The sequence below is a fragment of the Oryzias melastigma genome, linkage group LG18 (assembly GCF_002922805.2).
Source record: "Oryzias melastigma strain HK-1 linkage group LG18, ASM292280v2, whole genome shotgun sequence".
Lineage (NCBI taxonomy): Eukaryota > Metazoa > Chordata > Actinopteri > Beloniformes > Adrianichthyidae > Oryzias > Oryzias melastigma.
In genome coordinates this window covers 24,896,071-24,919,770 of record NC_050529.1, presented here as the reverse complement: position 1 = coordinate 24,919,770, position 23,700 = coordinate 24,896,071, and the positions used below count along the sequence as shown (strand labels likewise).

The window sequence follows — 23,700 nt, the reverse complement described above, 5'->3', positions numbered from 1 at the left end:
ATGTTTAGTTTTTAGATTCTATTAAGACATTTCAAGAGGCCTTTACTCCAGAGAGAACAGCAAATGTTCATGTGCTGTTCAGAAAACTGTTAACGTTACATACAGCGGTTTGTTCAAGGCTAAGATAGGAATCCTTGGAATTTCATCTGTTGTCTCCTATAAGACGCCACCTTTTACATTATTTTGCACTACCTCCGGCAGCTGTTGGATTACGGTTGAAAGGCTGTGGCACCTGTCATTTCTGATCAATATCTATCAGCACATTAAGAGTTCAGGTCTGCTTCTGCAGACGATCATCTCAGAGTTTCTGCAGGATTTATTTTGTGAAAAATGCAAACTTCTGTCATTTAGAGTATGAGTGGAATTCAGGAGCACACATTTATTGATATGCTTTGCAGCCAGTAAATACTAACCATGAACTAAACAGAAGAACGTCTTTGAGCAAACATCACAAAAGGTTTTTATACGTATTTAAAGTACTAATTCTAATACTTTTCTCTTTCAGAATCACTGTTTCTACCACGGCCAAGTGAGGGGACATCCTGACTCTTGGGTCGGGATCAGCACATGTTCAGGATTCAGGTGAAGATTTTTTTTTTAATATTTTTTTTTCTAGGAAAGTTAGATTACAACACAAATTGCTACACAAGCTCGTTCATTTCTTATAGCTTTCCATGCAGATCATTACAATAAGAAAAAAAAACAGAAATAGAAATTGGGTATAGAACAACGAAATACACACCAGAAAGAAAATAAATAAATAAATAAATATATAAATAAATAAAATAATGGAGAAAAAAAACACTTAGTAACTGGACAGCAATCTGTCTGACAAAGATAAAATAAACCAAAGTAGACACACAAACCTAGATTCATATAAGGGACCACATAAAGACTAGCATTGGGGTTTAAAAAATGTACAATCCAGCAATTAGTTTGTAAAACTTAAATCTAACCAGGTCTGTTTGACATATTCTGTCCATTTACACCATATTTGGTTGAGTTGTTCTGTCCGTAGTTGAAGTGAGAATGAGAGCTTCTCCATTGTGTAGATGTGTTTGGTTATTGTGATCCATTCCTCTGTTGTTGGTGGGTCTCTGCTGAGCCATCTTTTAGTAATTGCTTTTTTACTCGCTGCCTGCAGGATGAATACAAGTTTTTTGTCTGATGGGCTAAGACCTTCATGAGTCCAGTTACAGAGATACAGACTTTCAAAAGAAAATGGAAAATCAATCATAAACATATTCTTCAGGTGTTTGTAAATTTCTAACCAATACTAACCAACTAAGGATTCAGGTAAAGATTTAACCCTTTAACATTGGAGCTCCAGTGTTTATGTTCTTTGAGTTACAGTCATTTTTTAATTGCTAAATCGATCAATGTAATTATTGCATTAACGGTTGAAAAGTTACAGTATGTTAAAGATTTTGTGTTTAAGCGTCACCGACGACGCCTCAGGTGTTAAAGGTTAACACAGTTCTTCTTTTGCAAGATTTATCAAAATAGAAGAATAATTAGCACATATGTTTTTATTCCTGTGTAAATATGTAAGATGCGTAAGATACAACTGTTTTAACTGGTTCTAAAACCACCAAGAATGAAAAATAAAAGATTTATTTTTTACATCTTTCACTATTTTTCTCCTCAGATTCAGATTCCAGTTTGTGAAAAAGCTTAATGCTTACAGAGTCAACTTGAATGTCATTTGTTAGCTGACCTTGAAGAGTACAGAGTTCTGTAGAATGTGCTGAAGGAAGGTAACGATGTGTTTGAGTTAGATGAAATCTGTTTCACCTTGACCATTCTAACAGAGCAGACTTTAACACCACAGCAAACACAGCGGGCTCAGAGGAATCCATTTATTTCTCTAAAAGGAGTTTTGCTTCGTGCTGCATTCATTCACACGCTCTGACTCTATGGGGACAGCTGGACCTGGGCTATCAGGCATAATAATAAAGATTTTTATTTGTTTTTCCTATTGCTGAATCAGGTTTCCCTGGCTGTGCAACAGTTTTACAAAACATGATTTAATAAATTCTAATTCAATGAAAAATACTTTGTTTTGGCATAAAAAGTGCTGACGGAAAATGTTGTTCTGAGAAAGGACCGCTCGCGAGGACACGAGAACTCAGCTCTCAGATCAAACCTAGTTTTCATTCCAAACCCTTTTTTCCTAGAGGGAAAAGGAGAGTTTTCAAGGAGAACATTTTTCTGAGTAATCATCATTTCCTGAGAAGAGCCATGAGAACAATAAAGCAGCCCCCCCCACCCCCCCCTTAAGGTTCTGCTTTATAGGTTTTTTTATATGCTCGTGCACGAATCACTGACATACTCCAGGAATGAGATGATCTAGAAATGAGAGACTTCAGGAGCAGTCACACTTCTGGTTTATGAAAAGACACAAAGGTATTGATTGTAATGTTGGTGTCAAACAGAAGATGTCTGCATTACAGGAACATTTTGCATTTAAAAAAATCAGAGCTATTGTCAGCTCTGTTAGTGTTTTCCTGAAAACCATATCACCACCTCACTTTGTTAATTCCCCAACAAATACAATTCTATTCTGTGATATATAGATTCCACATCCATCATTTAAAGATATCGATAATAATCAAAAACATATGGAGGTAGAAACCTTTCTGACAAAGAAAATTTGGATTATTTTCTCAGTATATTAACTTATGCAATATATATTATATATGTATTATAAATATATATATATATATATATACATATATATTATTATATATTTATTATATTTGATTTCCAAAGAAATCAAATCTTTGTAAATAGATGATTAAATATTTCATTAAGTTTACATTTACCTGTCATTACCATGAAGACAGTAAATGACATTGATGGAGCATCATTCACAGACTGATCCTACATACGTATCAAGCATTTTGTGATTTAATAGACATTTTAAACTTTAACATTTAGAAATGAAGACTAAAATCTTTAAAAATAAAGCAATAATATACAAACTCTAACTAATTAAAGTGTTCTAACAGGTCTAAACAGACTGAAATGTGTGTCACAATGCACACTAAATAAAATGAGTACATTATCAATAAATGTGTATCCATTTATGTGTTCCAGACTTAATGATGACATCACTTCTGTCTGAGGAAGAAAATATTAAATAATTTCCATTCACTGGTTCTATCCTCATGCATAGGACATAAAACAAAGCATTAGCTCTCAGTGTTCATGCACGACCACTCCTGTTCTATGGTTCAGTCTAAACCATACAACATTGTGTATGAGTTAAGACAAGGAGAAGGAGAAACCCAGTGTGAAACTAAAAAGAACCAGCAACCAAACCTGGACCAGAAGTTCACTATAGAAAACATCCCCACTTACGTAACCAGAACTCCACAAAAGAACAGAACTGTGACGTCGGTGTCAGTGCTAGAATGAAGGGAACATTCAAAACTGACTGAGGACCTGGAGACAGCCCCTTAAAGGGTAACCAAACAGGGAAGTTTTAGGCTGACTCCGCCCACAGCTGAAAATCCAGTCAGGGAGTGGAGCTGGGAACAGGACTGTTATCATTACTGGAGCTGCAGATCATGACGTCAGACTTCTGAAATTTACATGGTTTGACCAATCACAAAATTAAGCTGTAATACCTCATTTCAACCTGTAGGGGGCAGCACACTGACGGTTTTGATTATATTATCAGGAATTAAACAAGTTTATTTTAAAATGTCAAAATGTGTCAATGATCAACATACAGCACTTTTAAAGACCCATTTATAGAGGTCAGCAGACAAAAAAAGTGTACTTAGGGTTTGGTTACCCTTTAAACACATGAATACAAATATGTAATATGGAAGCAGCTGTAACAGCTCTGTGATGCCACAACCAAGCAGCATTTTTTCCTCCCTTTTCTGAACTCAATCACTGACCTTCATCTTGGCTTCTTCTTTCTCCTACAGGGGGCTGATATCCTTGAATTCTAGTGACACATACTACCTGGAGCCAGCTGGTGATGAGGAGATTGTCCAGCATTCACTGCGGAGTACAAAACACCTGGCAGTAACAGGTGGAAACTGTGCCCACCACCATCACGTCTCAGCCTTCAACCACAGCTTAGACTTGTTCAGATCGCACAGGTCAAGGGTGAGTTCTCCGGATCAGGGTCTTGATCTCTGCTGTTTCTATACACTCAAAAACGTAGTATTTCAGAATACGAATACTTAAGACTCAATTAACATGAATAACCATATTAGAAACTGCAAACATTGATTTGAAGTTTAGTTGTTCGCCTTTCAGTATAGCCCCTCAGAGGTCATCACAGTGGACCAGCTTTTACTAATCTGCACATTTAGAGAGTTTTGGCGGATTCTCTACCTGACGTGACCCTGTGTTTTGTTTGGGCTGGAGACCAGCACAGGGACTCAGACTTGTGGCTACATAGCAGTAGGCTGAAGGGTCTTTTCTTAGCCCCCACGCTGGATTCAGCTCATTGTGCCCCCTGGGAATCTAACCCTGCTTTCCCATTCGCCGGTTCTACACGTTGGTTGACTGAGCCATCCAGCAGCTTATTTTGAGTTTAGTTAAACAAATAAAAACCCCAGAAGGATTAAGTTCATCATTTTTTTCTTTTCAAGTTCATAGTCACATTGACTTTGACCATCAAATAGAAAGAGATGAACTCAGTTCTGATAGGGAGTTCTGTTTTCCTGCTTTTATTTTGGAGAGTCTGTGCCCTGAGGGCTTCATGATCATGCAAAGAATTGAAGACATTCATGTCTTGGATGTCCTAAATCTACCAAAAATAGTTTAATATGTGCCAAAGATGTGTGAGATATGTCAGTTTTATTCAGCATGTGAACTGAGGATCGGTTTGTTTTTAGTTTTTAGTTTTTTGTTTGACTGTCTCAGTCACATACGACTCAGGTTTTAAAGACCCACTCTGGTAAAAATTGGGTTTTTAACATGTTCTTGTAGCATTTTTCTTGTGATGAAAGACATATAGAAAGAAAATTAAGAATAAAACTGCACTTATGAGTATTTCTTTATTCAAGTTGTTGTGTATCAGGAGCAGACAAAAATGCTGTTGGAAAAAGCTTGTAGCTGTTCTGTATAAATTACAATCACAGGGCCAGTCTCTCTGCTCTGCTCCATTCTGATGCATCCGTTTACAGACAAACAGATCCATGAACGTCTTTGTTTTCCTGGTCTGATCTGGAATCTGGATCAGAACTGAACGACAGGATAGATTAGATATCAATCACCATTTTTGTTGAACCGATAATGTTAGGTTGGGGTTGTGAGGGGCTGTAAGCTAGCAGGAAAGAGTGTAAACAAAGTATTAATGCTGCCTTACTTCTGTGCCAACATCCCACAACTCAGAGATGATTTTCTGTTGAACTCCTGCTGCTCTGCAGAAACTATGTCCTAGAAACAACTCACGTTTTTGATTTTGATTTTTTGTCTAAAACCAGCATCATCATAATGACAGACCACTGGAAACGCTTTGATAATGGATCCAGAGATGATCAGAGCAGGACTTTATGCAAATCATTCTTTGCATATCTGAGTGTCTGGCCATCAGATGAGTGTCATCAGGTTACTTGCTTTGTCCTCCTTGTTGATTTTCCCTTTTTTTCAGGGGCTTAGCTTTCTATAAGTTCAATTCAATTCCATTTTATTAATATAGCCAATATCACAAATCAATTGCTTCATTAGACTTCATTCAAGTAATTTTACAGAGACAGAAAGTCAGTCATAAATAAAAGCTAATTGCTAAACTAAACAGACTAAATAAATCTGGTTGTCCTTAGACCCTCCCTCCCGGTAAGGAAAGTTCTAGAAGACGTTTATGTTACAGCCAAAAGCCCGGTTCCCTGCATTTTGGATCCTGCTCCACTGTTTGCTGACAGTAAAAGCCTCATTTGCAGTATGAGACACCTCTGTGGGAGAGGCATCAGAGTACACACTTAGCACATTTCTGATAACTGACTCCTTCTGTCTATCGGCTGGCTGGTCTTTTAAAAAATGTAGGAGCTTCTTTCTTTTATTTTTAGAGTTAAAAAATATATTTTTTTGGTCAGATATAAATGTCTTGATAAAATGTGAAAAAAATAAAATGATCTGTTGTAAGTTATGGAAAAGTGTCTTTAGTTGAAACCTTTAAAGGTTAGTTGCGTCTAACAATAGATAGTTGTTAGATAACATAGCAGAGTGCGTTATTAACCATATGGTCATGCACTTGTTCATTAGAATGTTCTTGTTACTGCAGCTCATCCAAAGTCAGTATTCAGTGCTGCTCATGCAGACTCGGCTCTTTTCTTGAATCCTGGTGTTGATCCAGATGTTGTCAATGGTAACCAGCGAGTGACTGGATGTGGAGGCTGTCCTCAGAGCTGTGGTCAGGATGATTCAGCTCATCTGTGTTCAGAGGGTCACGGCAGACGTGCATCATCTCCTTAACAGTTTTTTTTCTCTTCCACACTAGGTCAAGAGAAATACCTGGGGTACAACAAAGTACACAGAGCTGTACATTGTGGCAGACAATACACTGGTGAGAATACTCTCCTTACATCTTCCTCATGGGCTCATTGCTTTGTGCAGTTAATTGTTGTATTTGTCTGCTAAAAAGAGAAATGCACAGAATGGCAGATGAGGATTGAAACAATGATCCCACTGAAGTTAATTGAGGACTTTTACTCTGACAGCTTAGAGCTGAAATAATAGTGAGGAGGGAAGCCAGAAGTATTTGTCTGGGCACATACAAGATTTACCAAAAGTGAATTTGAAAGAAAATCTGCTGTGAGGGAATAATTTAGTCAGACTCCACTGTAGTCCTCTTATGTCATTGAGTCTAATTAGGTGAAGTTTGGTTCTGTTTCTGCACAACAGAATATGGTAATTATCTGTTTTTGAGCTTGTCATTTTTAGAAACAATGAATTCCTTTTCCCATCTCTGATCTTGAGCTGAACACAGGACGGAAACAAAAAGCAGGAGCTGTCCTTTTGATTTCTAACAATCCTGCAGAGCTTCTCACCTCTTATGGAAACAGACTTGTACTTTGAAGGCAGAAGTGATGATTCAGCTGTAATTTGGCTTTATTGGTGATTCGTTTCTGAACTCGCTGCTGCTGACCTCCACCGTGACATTGATATATACCTTGTTTTCACTGTTCTGCAGTTTAAACGGCAGAATAGGGACTATGAAAAGACCAAGACCAGGATAATGGAAATAGCTAATTATGTGGATAAGGTAAGGCTGAGGGCTTTTCTTCTTTTCTGCTTCAGTCAAAAGAGCTAAGAGATCACAAGCTGATGTATGTTGATCTTCCTTAGCTTTGACATCATTCTCCTCAGTTTATCTGCTTCATTAGGGACTGAAATGCGTACAGAGTGCCGATGTCTGCCATCAAATGAACTCTTCTGGATTTAATCAGTGCTGGTTCTAAGAGGAAATCAATGAAAACCTTTGATGAAACTGGACTGTAGTATAGGAGCTAATGACATTGATTACTACTGATGTTCTTCTTTCTACATGTAGTTCTACCGGGCTTTAAATATCCGGGTGCCTCTAATTGGCCTGGAGGTTTGGACCGACAGAGATCAGTGTATCATCAGCGAAGAGCCGAACGCCACACTTTGGTCTTTCCTGCAGTGGAGACAGAAGCTGAAGTCTCGTAAAAAACACGACAACGCTCAGCTGCTCACGTAAGACATGTTTTCTTCAACAATCTTTTTAGTGTGAATGCTTTTTACTGAATGTGGTCGCTGAAGATACTGGAGCTGTTTGCTGAAGATGCTAAAGGCATTTATTTTAATTGCTGAATTAAGTCATGAATGTGTTGAACATTTTGATACAAAACTAGCAAAATTTGCAGAGAGCACACAAAGAATTTAAAGAATTTCATTAAAAAATTGCAGCATTGCTAAAATATTAGCTTGACTCCAAATTATTCCAAAAACCTCAGTAGATGCCACCTTAGAAAAAAAGCTAGCATGTTGCTAAAATACTAGCTGAACTCCATAGTAGCCCAAAAAAACAACTCATTAGATGCCAAATTACCCAAAAACATGAGCATGGTTCTATTATGTTAGCTAAACTGAAAAAAAGCCCAAAAAACTCAGTAGATGCTGAATTAGCCAAAAAAGCTAACACATTACTAGAAAACTAGCTTAACTCAAAATTAGATCAAAAAACCTCAGTAGATGCTGAGTTAGCCAAAAACGTTAGAATAGTGCTAAAATGTTAGCTAAACTTAGGAATAGCTAAAAAAAACTTCAGTAAATGATAAATTAGCCAAAAATGTTAGCATGTTGCTAAAAATTAACTAAACTCAAAATTATCCTTAAAGACCTCCGTAGCATTAATCCCCTTAACATGCTGAAATACATACATGATACATGCTTTGAAACCAAATTTGCATTATTTTGTAGAAAGTGCACTAATACTTGAGAAAATACGTGGGAAAAAAATGCAAAATTTGTCTAAAGTCTCAATAATTGCGTAAAATATCAATAATGTTTTTATTTGCATAAATTGCATAAATTTGATACATTTCCTATTCATTTTCAATAGGGCTCAAAAATTAGCTTCAAGTAGGTTTTCAAATTTTTCTGTCACCTGAGTCCCACAGTAAGTTTATCAACAATTTGAAAAGTTACAATCGTAGTGTAAAGGTATTGTGAACAACCAAAAAAGATGGTCAAATGAGTAGTGCTGCCACGAACAATTATTTTAATGGTCAACACTGGATTTATAGCATTACCTGTGATAATGCTAGTGTGAATTCTGGAAGCTGAATTTGGCCACTGAAGATGCTGAAATTGATAGCTGAAGTTGCTGAAGCTGATAGCTTGCTGAAATATTAGCTAAATGCCAAATTAGCCTAAATACTGAAAAAAGCCTAAGATAGCCAAAACAGCTAGCATGTAGCTGAAATATTAGCTAAACTCCAAAATAGCCCCCAAAAATCTTAATAAATGTCAAAATTTTCCAAAAATCTAGAATAATGCCATTATAACTTTCAACTTTACTACACTCAGACTCCATATAGTATAAAGTAATGACTAATTGACTATTAAAGTAGTCGTAGACTATTTTAAGAGTTGATTAGTCGACTAATCTTGGCAGCTCTACAAATGAATCCAATTCAGTTAAAGTCTTTGTAGATTTATAATATAAATGAGTAGTTTTTATTTTCATTTCAACAAGTATGAGTACAACAAAATAGCTCTTTTCTGGAAAGGGAGAAAACATGAATGGTAAATGGCGTGTACTTACGTAGCTCTTTAAGGCCTTCTTGGAAGGCGTAGCGCCTGTTTTACACTGGACGTGGAAGCGACATGGATCGGAGGCCGCTTCCATTCGGCGCCCTTGTTAACCTATGGTGTGGTTCACTCCAGGCACGGAGCGCCGCGGTCCTCCGCAGAAGTCTAGCGCAGTGCAGCGGATCGTTTTGATGTCTGGTCTATTTTGTGCATGAGCTGCAAGCGATCCGCATTAATTCTGGCAGAAAGTTACATCAAGATACATGAAAAAATCCAGTTTATTTTCAAAATATAATCAGTTTTTCACAATAAAACTCCACAGTTGACAAATACGATCATGTTTTTGTATCTAAGCAGACTGTAGAGATGAAAATAAACACACAATCACAACACACACTTCTCTGTGTGTCTCAACAACAGATAAATTACTAACTACTTGCTTCTTAGCAGAAACATGGGGTCATATTTTTAGGTCATTAACTTATCCATGATGGCAAAAACAAATAAAAGTTCTAGCAGAAGAGCCTGTCGACCATCGTTGAAAAATGCACGTCTGGTGTGAACTGCAGGAGAGAGCGGATGCTGCGTGTACTCCTCTCTGTGAACCTAGTGTAAAGCACTTTACAGTCACCCATCCACACCCTGATGGGGGCTCCTAAACACCGAATGGCATAATCAGCCATGTCACTCTCTGGCGTCCGTAGCGGAGTTAAAAATCCTCCTGGGACTGAGGAGGAAGGACTGCCTCAGACGGCAGCCTGTGTCTGAGCTGCTCCTCTGCATGGAGATGAGCCGTGGATGCAGCCGCTCGTCTGTTATAGACGGGACCCTGTTCTGCAGCCACCGCTCCGCCATGGATGTCCAGCTCAGTGACAACAGCACCTTCCTCACTTTGTCTTCAAATGTTGCATTTTTCTTTTCACCGTCTCTCCACCCCAGCACACCAACTCAGAACAGATTTTTTTGTATTTTTTGCTTCAAAGGACAAATGACATGTGGTAGATTGTTGTTCTGTGCAGCTGAGCCTAATTTGCAGTCACTGAGCATCCACTACAGATCCTATAACTGACACTAGCAGGAAGAGATGAAAGTTCAGCGTTTTCTTTCGGTGTGTTTGTGTGTGCAGGGGTGTGATTTTCAAGGGAACCACTATTGGAATGGCTCCGCTGGAGGGGATGTGCAGTCTGGAAAACTCTGGAGGCATCACCGTGGTATGAAGGACTCATTTTAACTTGATCTGTTTCACTTCTCATTATTCCCTCTGTCCTTTTGTCAGTTTAATTCCTGTTTGGTTGTATAAAGTATTCTGATCTTTTCTTATTTGTGTGTCCTTATATGTGTCCTCTTCTGTACACATCTCCATACATGGTCTATGAATTTAGTGGTGTCATGATACAGTCTAATTGTTTTACAGAGATCAATACAATCAAGATATTCAACACTTATAAATGAAAATGCCTTTTAACAAAGAGACTCATATTTTCTTTTAATCAGCCAAAACCAAATAAATATTCGAAGATAAAAACATTCAAATTTGGGTCTGCAGGCTGTTTTGTTCATTATGCTTAAATAAAAGTGTTTCATGTTAATTTATTCAGGTTTTGTGGTTCACCTTCAGCCAATTAAAACAGACTCAACTATGCACTGCTTGCTGCTGATTAGCTGACTCAGGAGTCTCCTCATGGTGACTGACTGATCACACCTGATCCAGGTAATCAGCAGAGAGAACTATGGTGGTAAATCTGGAGGACCGGGCTTGGGCATCCTTGCTATTGGTGTGAGGAGGTCAGATAAATGCTCCACTTGAGAAGTTTTCCCAGAGTTCTTTGCTCAGATGCATTTCCGCTCCCTCTGGTAGCGCTGCAGGGCTTCACTACAGCTCTGCTGAGGGGGGTCTCAGGGTAGACGTGGGATCCTTGTTTTTAGCAACAATAGCAGCTGCAGTGATTACGTCTCTCAGCAGAACCCCTAGTTCCCCCTCATCCTGCAGATGAAGGCTGTCTGAGGGAAGGGGGTTCTGCTGTGTGTGCTGAGGTTTCTCCTGTGAGTCAAACCTGGAAAAAGAGGAAATAATGTCTTGATCTTTCTCGTTGTGTAGCGTTGACTTCATCACGTTAGGAAGTATTTTTATTGTTCTATATTTAGAGTGATGTACTTTCTCCTTAAGTACTCCTTTAAATGGTTGTTTCTGTCTTCCATCACACAATTTCACTCAGTTCATGACCCAGAAGTCCTAATAAAACAGCAGACGGCGTTTGCATGCACATGCAGTTCAGCTCTTGGTAAATCAGGCTCATACTTTTTCTACTTGTCACAAACAGGCAGACAGCTGGTTCCACCTGCAGCGGCTTTATTGGACAGAGAAAGGCAGACAGCAGCAAGGCTAAGCTAAGAGTCCACAAAGCTAAATCAGAGTGATAATCCAGGCAAAGGGTCAGGGCAGGCAGCAAGGAGGCGGAGTCAGGTACAAATCTAGATCCAGTCAAAGAGAACCGCTCAGTATGCAGGCAGAAAGGCTCAAACAATACTTCACTCTGAGTGAGGTCTGAAGGTGTTTAAATGTCTTGTGGCTGATGAACTGATGAGTCAGGTGTGGAGACATCCAGACACTGTGTGCTGGGGCTGATGGGAGATTGAGTGCAGTCGGTACTCAGGAGATGGCTCCCTCCTGACAGTACTGTGTAATCAGATTACTTATAAACATGGTCTGATTCATCTCTGCCCCATGCAACAGTGGGGCTTGTAACTTGGCTTTTGTGTGGCCATCAGTGATGAAGTCACTTCTGACATGTAGTCATACCGTTTGATCATCTTGATTCTTGAATAAATCCTGTTAAGGTCGTCTTTATGAAGAATCACATTTCACGTCATCATATTGCAAAAAGAAAGTGAATAAGCAATAAAAGGCTGTTGAATTTATGACTCAGGTATCAAAATATCAAATTTCAAGAATCAAAGCTGAACACTGGTTGACTTTTCTCCTCCATATCTCAGCCTGTCTGGATATTTCTTCTTTGAATGGTCTTTAACAGAGGTGAACGGGACTGCCCCCCCCTGGATGCAGGCAGCTTGTTGAGCTTCATGCATCTATGTATGAGGACAGCATTGTACTGAGTGGTCAAAGGGATCGATCGCCTCTAAGCAAGTTTAGCTTTTAATGGGCTGTCAGCCATCATGTGGGTGGAGGCAGAATCTAAATGGGTTTGACTAACCGGTCCAAAACACTTTACATGTGTGGTTTGACCTTTAGGGATTACATGGAATATGAATGACTTGGGAGCAGAACATGATCATTTGCTAACGGCTAATAAAGCTCTGGTTAAAGTGGGGCCGACCCAGCAGAGCTCCCTTAGTTGAATAGAGATGACTGCTGTTTGTTTACACAGACAGCTTTATTTCTCAGTAAGACTTGGCAGGTTTGTGCCATGACACATTTGTTCTTTAGCAATTCAACAAGTATCGGTTAATGCTGGGCAAGTCCCCAGCACTCATGAATAAATGAACTCCTGACTTGTGACTGTGGATGGACTGTTGTCCTGCATGATGATTCCCACTAGAGTCCACAGCCAGCGTGACATTTTGTGTGCAGCAGAGGAGCTTTTGCTTTCACAGGATGCCGTTTCTCAGCTTCAGCTGTAGTTCATCTCCACGGCCCAGGAATCTCTCCAGAAGGCTGCTGCTTGTCCAAGAAGCTGCTCTGAAATCTGAATATGTTTGATCATTTGCTCACCTTTTCAATCAGAAGAATAACTCATTACATTTGATTCATTCTTTGGAAGGTATTTGTCAAAGTCTTCAAAATATGTTGAAATACTGCAGGTTGGACAAATTGAATGAAGCCACAGCGCGTCTGCACAAATCCTACTGGAGTTTCTTTACACAAATGGAGGCTTCAGTGAAGTACAACTGGAACCAGCAGTGGACCAGCCACTGCTGCTTTCTGCCTCGTCTTGGTCAGCATTCTCAGGATCAGTCATACTCCTGGACTACCAGCACTCACGCAGAGAGATCCAGTGTGCAGTTTCCTCACTATCTGCTGTATGGGGTCTTGTGCCGGTGATCATTTCATCCTAATATGAATCATCTCAACACCTTTCTTTGACTGATGCCCTCAGGACCACTCTGAGCTGACCATTGGAGCAGCCGCCACCATGGCGCATGAGATGGGACACAATTTCGGCATGAGCCACGACCACGATGGCTGCTGTGTGGAGGCCACTGCTGATCAGGGGGGGTGTGTGATGGCTGCTGCCACCGGGTGAGGCCCAGAGAGCGCATCCAGCATCTCCTCGCATCATTTGATCAATGAATACTCAGGGTACAGACTATGGTGGCCCTGAAGGGCAAATCCCATCTACAAATCACTCAACACAAAAACAAACAAAAAAAAAACAAAAAACATTTTAGAAATCAAAGCAAAATTCCAGAAGCCAAAATGTAAAAAAAACACAATCCCACCAAAGATCTAACAGTAACAATAAAGCATTTTGGAAAACAAAAGTAATCTCCAGAAATCCAAATGAAACACAATAAGAAACTGAACAAGGCAGGTATGATGGGACATCAGTGATTGACCACTTTGATTGATCCTCTCGTTTCTACAGTTCAGGTAAAACATGTTTCCCTCTCCTTTAAAACTCAAATTTGTTTTGATTTCTTAATTGCAATGTTGTTTTTTTTTCTTATTTGTTTTGTTTTTTTAGTTCTGGTTGAGATCTTCAATATGTTTTTGTGTTGAGTGATTTGTTGATGTGATTTGCCCTTCAGGGCCACCGTACCCAACAGACCCATTTCCCTCAAACATAAATAAACTGTTTGCTTATTTTCCTCCACAGCTGCAGTATTTTTCTTTATTTTTAAATTATTTATACAATTACCGAAGCATAGTGACAGAAAGCAATTATTTATGGTGAAAATCTTTTGTCCTTTAATCCTTCAAAGCTTTTCAGTTAACAAAGAATCCTGTCACATCCAACAAAATAAAGGAAAACGCTATAATTGGTACGAAAACATCTAAAAATATTAATCCATATTTCTTTTACACCAAACAGGATGAAACATAAGAGGGAAAAGGTTGTAAAAAAAAAAACTTTGTGTTTGTTAAACTGTGTCACCAACATGCTTGTCACACGTTTGCATGCAGGCATCCATTCCCACGGGTCTTCAGCCGCTGCAGCAAGCGGGATCTGGACAGCTACTTCCAGAAGGGGGGGGGCATGTGTCTGTACAACATGCCCAACATGAAGGACCTGGTGGGGGGCAAGAAGTGTGGCAACGGCTTTGTGGAGGATGGAGAAGAGTGTGACTGTGGGGAACCTGAGGTCTGCACACTCTACCTGTATCTTCTTTTACACATATTTCAGTAAACTGCATAGTCATTGTAAAGAGCTCAAAAAGGTGGATGCCATTCATAACTCTGTTAACACTGCATCCATTTGTTTGTAATTTAATTTCTAAATAACTTGAAGTCCATTATTCTACAGTGAGGACATTACCAGAATTGCTTTAACATCTTAAAAGTGGACCCTCTGCAGCCTCGCCCGCTGCATGCCGCTGATGCACAGAGAAACGCCAAACCATCAGCTGCATCTCAGAACATGACAAAGACTCAAACGTATCAGACTTTTCAGTAAGAGGCTGTTTGCATTGGTTCTGTCTGAAGAGATTACCAAAACCAAATCAAGACAACCACAGAATGGTGTTTTGCTGAGTATTTGTAGTTCTTATCAATACTGTTACGACCCCAATGGCCAAACCTGCCATGAGTCAGCGGGAAAAATACCAAAAGGGACCATAACATGAAAAACTTGGACACCAAGGGTAAAAAGGAAAACAGTTTAATAAATTAACAAAAACTTGTGACCTGCAAAGAAAGAACAAAAGGAAATAATTTCTAAGGCACTTTATTGTGAGTATGGGGGAATTCAGACAATGAGACGGCGTCGTGTTCTGTCGCAGCGTGGCGTTTCTCTGGCTGCAGCCTCCCAGAATTCAGCGGAGCTCGCTCAATACGCCGGGAGAGAGACAGCCTACTCGGGTCTCCTGAACTGTGATTTTTTTTTAATTTATTTTCCTGGAGACAATAATAAGAAAAGTTACCCTATCTCATCTGAGAAATCCACAGATAGAGCAGTAGCTCCTCCCACATGCGTCCGCAGCATCAGAAAGACATGTTTCGACAGGCAGCCAGCAGTGAATTTGCTGCGCGTCGAAAGAGGGGCGAATTTGTCCCTCGAATCACATTTGTGTGAATGCACCTTTAGACATCTGGGTTTTGTTATTTTAGTTTGGGGTTTGGTAGTCTTAGTTTTCGGGCTTTGTTTGTTTGTTTTCTTTAGGTAGTTTTGGTTAAGGAGCTGCTGACTCAGACGGTCGACATGTCTGGATCAGCAGTCTCCATGACTTATTTTATGTTTGGCAGAGGTTCCAATTCCACGTGGTTTGTTTTAACCAGCACACTATTTTTTTTTTTTTCGTTTTGCTTTTCAGAACACAGTTTCTTCCTTTCTCTTATTTAATAAACTGTGTTCCTTTTTCTCACTAGTGCCCAGTTTTTGTTATGGTCCCATTTTTGGTTTTCCCCCTAGACTGGAGCCAGGTCTGCCCATTGGGGCTGTAGCATTCACATAATAGTGACTTACGTCACAACAAACCCTTTTTACAACCGTCAACATTTTAGGACTAAAGTAAATAGTAAAGGTTTGGCTTAAAATTAAACGTATCTTTGAAAACCTTCCACCCCATTTCAGCATCTAACAGCTGTGTGTCTCACTGAAAAACAAATGAGTCTTTCACCCATGATCTGTTTCTGTCGTTCTCACTGCTTTAATTGGCCTTTCTTTCTCATTTGTAACTTTGTGTTTGTGCATAACCGCGCTCTCTCCTCAGGGCTCCATGGCAACAGGATGGGATGTCTCTGTGCACTCTGAAGTGACAGCAGTAATAATGTGTTTCCCTTTCATCATCATGCCAGCGCCTGTTAGAGTTTTGACTTGTTCCTGAGTCTTCCGTTGCTTTGTAAACGCTACTATCAAGAGTCTGACGGATGCCTGTCAGAATCTAGACTCAGACCTGACAGGATCCACCTGGAATACACAGAGCAACAGTCTTATTGGGCCTTTTAGGTTTGTGAGAAAACAAAGTTCACGCCAAAGCTTCTTTTACCAGCAAGAATCATTTCTTTTAATAACCAAGAATCAAAGATGTCACCAGTGTTTCTGGAGGATTTGGGCCTCTTTCTCTTTAGAAGGTTGTTTCAGTCTGTTATAGATCAGTTTTAATTAAATAAAAAAAGAAAAACATTCACTAAACATATGCAATTACAAAAGCAAATTGTGCGACCCTGACACTATTCTGTGTTATAAATATGCATGACACAGAAAACAATCATTCTGTTAAAACTGAACACCTGAACCTGCTGCTGTCACAGCAGATAGAGAAACTTGAGCTTTATGGCTGTGCCACAAGGGTTAATAATGGCTAAATTTAAATGTGTTAAATAGTTTACTGAGCCACCATCTCTATTATTGGTTGAGTTGCATCGAGAGTTTATTTATTACAACGTTAAAAGTATCAGCACTATTGATCTGCAGCTGCAGACTAAATATCAAATGTACATGACAAAGTGTTTTGTAGGAATATCTAAAACACGTTTTTGCTAAAATGTGACAAAAAGATTTAGTTTCAGAACCTGTGTGTTTCTGTTTGTGTTGCTATAGGAATGCACCAACAACTGCTGCAATGCCAACAACTGCACCCTGAGGGAGGGGGCCCAGTGTGCCCACGGAGTGTGCTGCCACAACTGCAAAGTAAGAAAAAGTCATGCACACACCAACGTACCTGTGCAGGTAAACAGGTAAAACTCAGCTGACAGCCTGTTTTTAGTACACTATGACTTGTGCGACCTGTTATATTCTTACCAAGCACAAAGATTAGAGACCAGTACCAGCTACACCAACCACTGCAAATGAAGAACTTCATGTCTCTATTCAACCTTGTCAGACCTGAGCTTCTCTTTGATATGCATTTCTTATTTCTTTGACAGGGACCGTAGTTATAATCCAAAAAGTGATGTCCACGCATGAGGACAGCAGGTCTAAAGGGGTTAAAGAACCCTTTAATGCACTGTATGTCCACATCTGATTGGATATTCAGCTGCAGATCATTGTGCTCCCAAACCAGGAGTCTGCAACCTGCAGCTCCAGATCCACATATGTCTCTTTTATCTCTCCATGGTGGATCCTTAACATAAAATCAGTCATGGAGACTGCCGATCCAGCCATGCTAACCGTCACAGTCAGCAGCTCCCTAACCAAAACTACCTGAAGGAAGCAAATAAACAAAGCTTGAAAACTAAGACTGCCAAGGTCCAACCTCAAACTAAAATAACAAAAGAGAAGAAAAAGAACAAAAGAAAAGAAAAGGAAAAAAAGGCAAATTTTTTAAAGTAAGGATTACTTAATTAGCATTTATTTAGTTCAGACGAGTTAAATGTATAAACTGATGTCTGAGGTTCACATAGATGATAAACTATGTAGGTTTTTACATCCTGTTGACCTGAAGACGTCTTTGACTGTTAAAGGTTGCTGACCCCTCGACTAAATGAACTGTTTTATACGTGTTTTTCTCGTTTAGTCAACTGCTAAAAGCTGTTTTACTTCTTTAATCTACTTTCATCTCTGGATCCATGAAATGGATGTGAGTTTAAAGTTCCAGAATCGAACTGCCAACCCTCTGATCAGCAGACTACCTCAGGAGCTACAGCCTCCTTGATTTGAAGGTCTTTCTGAGAGTGCTGTCAAGCATTTGATTCTTTAAGAGCTGTGGGTAAAAACAAAGACGTTTGAGCAAAAACACCCACTCAGATGGAGGACTCTTCTGAAAATAAAAAGCATAATTACAGCCTTGACAGAGGTGTGATATCTGTCATTCAACATTCACTCATTGTTGTAGTAAGCCTAAAAAAAACTGAAACAAGAACACAAATGTACTTTTTTTTCACCACATCTGTTGATGTGTATTTATTTATTGTAAGGGTAGTTTGTACACTGTAAAAAAGGTAACTTACAAAAAAAAGCCAGTGTGATTGAAATAATTTCACCGTAAAAATAAGGTGTTACTTCAAAAGGTTTTATGGTAAAAAAGACTAAGTTGATTTTTTACAGTTCTTTTCACTCTTAAAAAATTCAGTGTAACACTTAAAAATAAGCAAAGACATACATTCATTTTTACAATAGAAAAATGGCAGATGAGGTTCCTGTAAAATACAGAGTGGTATTTTTATCATCATGCTTTTTATTATAAAGGTATCATTTTATTATACGGTTAAAATAATTATTATTGTCATATATTGCTGTTTTTGCTGAAAATTGTATCATGTTTTTGTACAAACATCAAATTTATCCTATGAAGCAATTATAGCGTAAGTCTACAAAACAAAAACGTACATTCATTTTTACAGTAAAAAAGCTGGCAGCTCAGAACTTAGATTTTACCAAAAAAACTGTAAAAATACTGAAAACATTTCACTGTAAACTTACAGTAATTTACGGGTAGCAGACCTGCGTGTACAATTCTGGTTTTATTTTTAACAGCAGCCATTACAGTTGTTAACTGTATTGATTTTACAGTTTTCCCAGTAAAAATGACTTACATTTTTTACATTGTACATATTCTTGTATTTATTGTTAAGTTGTGGATATGTCATTATGTGCAAACTTTTTTTTAGCTAGTAAAAAAGTAAAAAAAAAAAAAAAAAGAAAGTTTTTTAAAATGAAAGTTTATAAAGTTAGTTAAATACTACTCACCATGAACTAAATGATGATGGAGTCACCATGGCGATGCTCACCTTTAGTCCCTCTATGACATTTTTTTGTATTAAAAAAACATTCTCAGTAGTGTTTTAATTATGATTATGACGTTTTTAACCAAAATCCCTCAACCTAAATAACTTAAAAAGCCATTTTTAATGTTGATCTGAAGCCTCTGTTTCCAAAATCTCCTCTGAGGGGGCGTGGCTTTTGGAGCTGAGGGGTGGGACTCCTCTTGTAAGATGAACCAGCGATGAGCCGGCTGTCTCCTCCCTTTTTGTGCAGTCATAGTAAACAACCTCAAAGTGGACATAGACATTTTTGGACCATCTTTATCATGAGGATAACCCCCCTGCATCCCCATCACTGCTGCCGTATGTGTGTTCCAGTTGAAGGAGGCGGGCACTATGTGCCGGGGCCCAGCCGGGACATGTGACCTGCCAGAGTACTGCACTGGAGCCTCCCCGTACTGTCCTGCCAACGTCTACCTGCTGGACGGCTCTGCCTGCCAGTACGGACATGCGTACTGCTACAACGGCATGTGCCTGACTCACGAACAGCAGTGTCTGCAGCTCTGGGGCTATGGTAATGAAAAGCTGTTAGCATAGACTTCAGACCACTCTCTTTAAACGTGGTTACGGTCTTACAAACGGTTTATAATAGGTTCTGTGGTAAATCAAAGTTTTGTGTGTTGAACGGTGAAAGTCTTGATGTCTGTGGCTTTGTGAGGGCTAACAGGCGACTGCTGTGTGTCCAGGAGCTCGACCGGCACATGACGCCTGCTTTGAGGACGTCAATGCAGCGGGTAACGCGTTTGGGAACTGTGGGAAAGATGAGCACGGCAACTATGTCAAGTGTGAGAAGAGGTATGGAAACTTGTAGTGTGACACTTTGCTTAAAGGGTAACCAAACAGGGAAGTTGGGGGCTGACTCCACCCACAGCCAAAATGTGAATATCCAGTCAGAGGGAGGGGGGTTTAGGAACAGGACTGTTATCATTACTGGAGCTGCAGATCATGACGTGAGACTTCTGAAACTTACATGGTTTGACCAATCACAAAATTTAACTGTAATACCTCGATTCAACCTGTAGGGGGCAGCACACAGACGGTTTTTGACTATATTTTCAAGAATTAAGCAAGTTTATTTTAATTTGTCAAATTTGTCAACAGACAGCACTTTTAAAGACCCATTTATAGAGATAGATCAACAGACAAACTAAAGTTGATTCAGTTAACATTGACATTCATGGTGACATCTGTGTGCCGCTTACAGATTCTGGAGCGATCTCTATGGGGTGCCATTTGTAAATCCACAAAGTATTTAGTCAAAAGCTATCTATTTAGCTTTTGACTAAATACTTCCTTCCCAAACTAAATATTTAGCTGACATGTAAATGAACTCCATGGATCTCCTTTTTGTGTTTGTTTCCATCTCATTCTAGTGATGCTAAGTGCGGTAAAATCCAGTGCCACAGTGCTGCCAAGAAGCCCAAAGGCACCAATGCTGTTTCCATCGACACTACCATCAAGACTGGAGGCAGAGAGGTGAAGTGTCGCGGCACTTATGTTTACAGCACTCAGGACGGCCAGGGTGACCTGCCTGACCCCGGCCTCGTCGTGACCGGGACCAAATGTGGCGAGGGCAAGGTTTGTACACAGCAGACTCGGCGTCAGGGTTGTGTCCAGTGCTCGTTCACGGTTTAAAGGTGGTGAAAAACAGGAAGTGATAATGTCCTACTTTGTCATCATCATCAGTGTGAAATATTTGTTGATCCGTCTCCTAAGGGAGCGGTCACTGCGGCCCACCTGCACTCCATGGTCTTTAACCCTTTAACACCTGAGGTGTCGTCGGTGACACTTGCACTCAAAGTCTTTAACATAATGTATCTTTTCCACAATCAACACAATTGTGTAAATACTTTGTAAGAACTCACACTATAGTGATCCGGTTTCTCTCTATTATCCCTTATTTATTTTTTTGTATGTTTTTAGATTCGCAAAAGCAGCTGGGTGGCTCAGTGGGCTAGGTGAAGGGCTAGGTGAAGGGCTAGGTGAAGGGCTAGGTGAAGGGCTAGGTGAAGGGCTAGGTGAAGGGCTAGGTGAAGGGCTAGGTGAAGGCCTAGGTGAAGGGCTGGCATGCGGGAGCCCTGGGTTCAATTCCCAGGGTTGTCCACTGATCTCCACCCAGATTGGGTCCTTAGGCAAGACCCTTGACCTGCTGCCTAACTGGGTCCCTGTGCCCCTCAAGTACAGGGTTGTGTCAGGAAGGGCATCCGGCGTAAAAACTCTGCCAAATCACTGATGAGAAACAGTGGGTGCTGTTACGCTGTGGAGACCTCGAAAGGGATAAGCCGAAAGTGAACTACCACATGTTTTTAGATTTGCAAAAACTCAATCACACTTTCAGCAATTTCTGCAATCTTGGTATCAAAACGTTCAACTTGTTAGGGATATTACTGCTAGTACTTTTGGTATTTGTACATTTTACGGTTTTAGGATTTTACACAGTTTAAGCGATTTTTCAGCCCAGATGAAAATGAATGGAAATTTTCAAAGTTATGCAATTTATGCAATTAAAAACATTCAGCATGTTCAGGACATTCGTGTTTTAACTTTTATTTACACAATTATTGAAATTTTTAAGCAAATTTCGCTATATTTTTTTACACATATGTCTTTAAATATTTGTACACTTTCTTCAAATTATGCAGGTTTGGTATCAAAACGTTCAGCATGTTATGCTAATGTTTTTGGCTAATTTGGCATCTACTGAGGGTGTTTGTGCAAATTTGGAGTTAAGCGGATATTTTAGAAAACTTCAGCAGACAGCTTCAGCAGACAGCATTCACACCAGCATTATCGTTGGTAATGTAGCTTTTCTAGTTCCACTAGATTTTTAAAAATCTGCTGGAATTACGTTGATCGTGGAAAAGTAACAGTAAATCAAAGAACATAAACACTGGAGCTCTGGTGTTAAAGGGTTCATCCAAGCATCATTACTGGCAAGCAGCTAAAAAACTGTGACCCATTTTTGAGTCTCTGGTTTGGTTTGACAGTAGATTTAAACTGATGGTCTCTTCCCTTCACAACGGTGATATATATCAATTTGTGTCTTCTGTAATGACAGTCGAACATCAAACACTCAAAGTATTTTAGCCATTACTATTTTTTACAATGTACTGGAGTTTGCTTGTTTTTTCTTATTTAGTTAAAGAAATCTCATTTTAACAAACCAAAAATCCAAAACAGAAGATCCAATCAACACGTGTTTTTAGTTTTTTAGGTGAATACTTGAATATTGGAAAAGTCTGATCCTGGGGGGTCACGACCTCTGTAAACTCACTGCATGAGGTCATGGTCAATGCTCCCATTAAATAATTCAGTGAAGTCACAGGACTGCTGCCTGGCAACAAGGCAGGATGTGGATCACGTGAAGATGGTCTGGAGGAAGCGCCGTCACAGTGCAGTCTTAGTTCCCGAGCAGGACATCCCTGCATCACACTGCTGACTGGAAAGAAGCCGCCTGATAGACTTTTACCCACGCTGCTCCACAGCCTGAAGGCTTCAGCAAAGTGTTGATCAAATTCTAATTGTGTGAGTCGTTTCTGAGTCACTGTGTCAGCTTTTTGTTTTGTGTGTCTGTAGGTGTGCAGGGACCGCAGATGCCAAAATGCCTCTTTTACTGAGCTGCAGGCGTGTATCGCACGTTGTCATGGCAATGGGGTACACACACACACACATGCACAAGCACAGAAGTCCACATGACATGCAGAGCGCCGTGCTTCAGAGTGGTTTCGCTGCTGGGCATAGCTCCCCTGTTCATTGTACCCGTGTCCTTGGGCTAAGGCAGCAGTTGTCACAAAGTCTGTTCTGTCTCTACTTTGTGATTTCCAACACTATAACATTGACATGACAAAGAAAAAGACAATTTGTGTTAAAGTCTTTGTTTATCCACCTTTAAGCTGCTCAGCTTACCTTAAAGTTGTGAGGCAGAATTTGTCTAAAACACACTACTACCTTCTTCTAAAAGGGCTCATTTTTTACATTTGTTTAAAAATATAAAACACATCCATCCAGATATTTACTTCATTTCTATTATTGTTGTCATAATAAATGCTGAGTAACTTTTTTTATTTTTTAGAAATTATATTTTATATTTAAATCAAGTTTAAAATACTATGACCACAACTGCAACAACTACTGGGTTTTTCTGTCTCTCAATAACATATTTCCCCATCTCAGAAACATAATTTATTTAGGCTCCTGTGATGCGCAGCCTTTCTTTTCTTTTTCTGACAGACTAAATCAATAAATCCATGTTCCCTGATGTGTGTCCAGACGTCAATTTAGTTCATATAATTTGTAAAACTGTATAATACTTTTAGTAAGTTAGTAGCCTCTAGTTAACTCTGTACAAAACAGAGGCTTTTAGTATTTTTTTGTCATATTTAACACTAGAATCCCTGGAACTTTCAGCTTCTTCTGCAATGCCCCCCTCCCCTTCTCAAAGCAGTGTTGTGGTGATCACCTTAAACCATCAACAATGACTTCCTGATTTCACATTGCAGATTGTCCGGTTAAAATGTTATGGCTGCTGACTCACATTCAGAAGGTCATGGGTTCGAATCCCGCTCAGGAATAGT

At 39.5% G+C, this 23,700-nt stretch overlaps 1 protein-coding gene across 2 annotated transcripts in view; it reads left to right on the top strand.

The window, feature by feature from the left end:
• adam19a (ADAM metallopeptidase domain 19a) overlaps positions 1 to 23,700 on the top strand; it is a 107,495-nt gene that overhangs the window by 72,212 nt on the left and 11,583 nt on the right. Inside the window, exons 5-17 of one of the 2 annotated variants that reach the window (XM_024288297.2) lie at positions 506 to 582; positions 3,942 to 4,125; positions 6,467 to 6,532; positions 7,160 to 7,231; positions 7,520 to 7,686; positions 10,373 to 10,457; positions 13,362 to 13,504; positions 14,390 to 14,567; positions 16,965 to 17,054; positions 19,445 to 19,640; positions 19,813 to 19,921; positions 20,500 to 20,704; positions 22,703 to 22,780. In XM_024288297.2, the coding sequence (XP_024144065.1) occupies positions 506 to 582; positions 3,942 to 4,125; positions 6,467 to 6,532; positions 7,160 to 7,231; positions 7,520 to 7,686; positions 10,373 to 10,457; positions 13,362 to 13,504; positions 14,390 to 14,567; positions 16,965 to 17,054; positions 19,445 to 19,640; positions 19,813 to 19,921; positions 20,500 to 20,704; positions 22,703 to 22,780 (1,650 nt within the window). The remainder of the gene's footprint in view (positions 1 to 505; positions 583 to 3,941; positions 4,126 to 6,466; positions 6,533 to 7,159; positions 7,232 to 7,519; positions 7,687 to 10,372; positions 10,458 to 13,361; positions 13,505 to 14,389; positions 14,568 to 16,964; positions 17,055 to 19,444; positions 19,641 to 19,812; positions 19,922 to 20,499; positions 20,705 to 22,702; positions 22,781 to 23,700) is intronic. The other variant, XM_024288298.2, reaches the window with a different exon arrangement.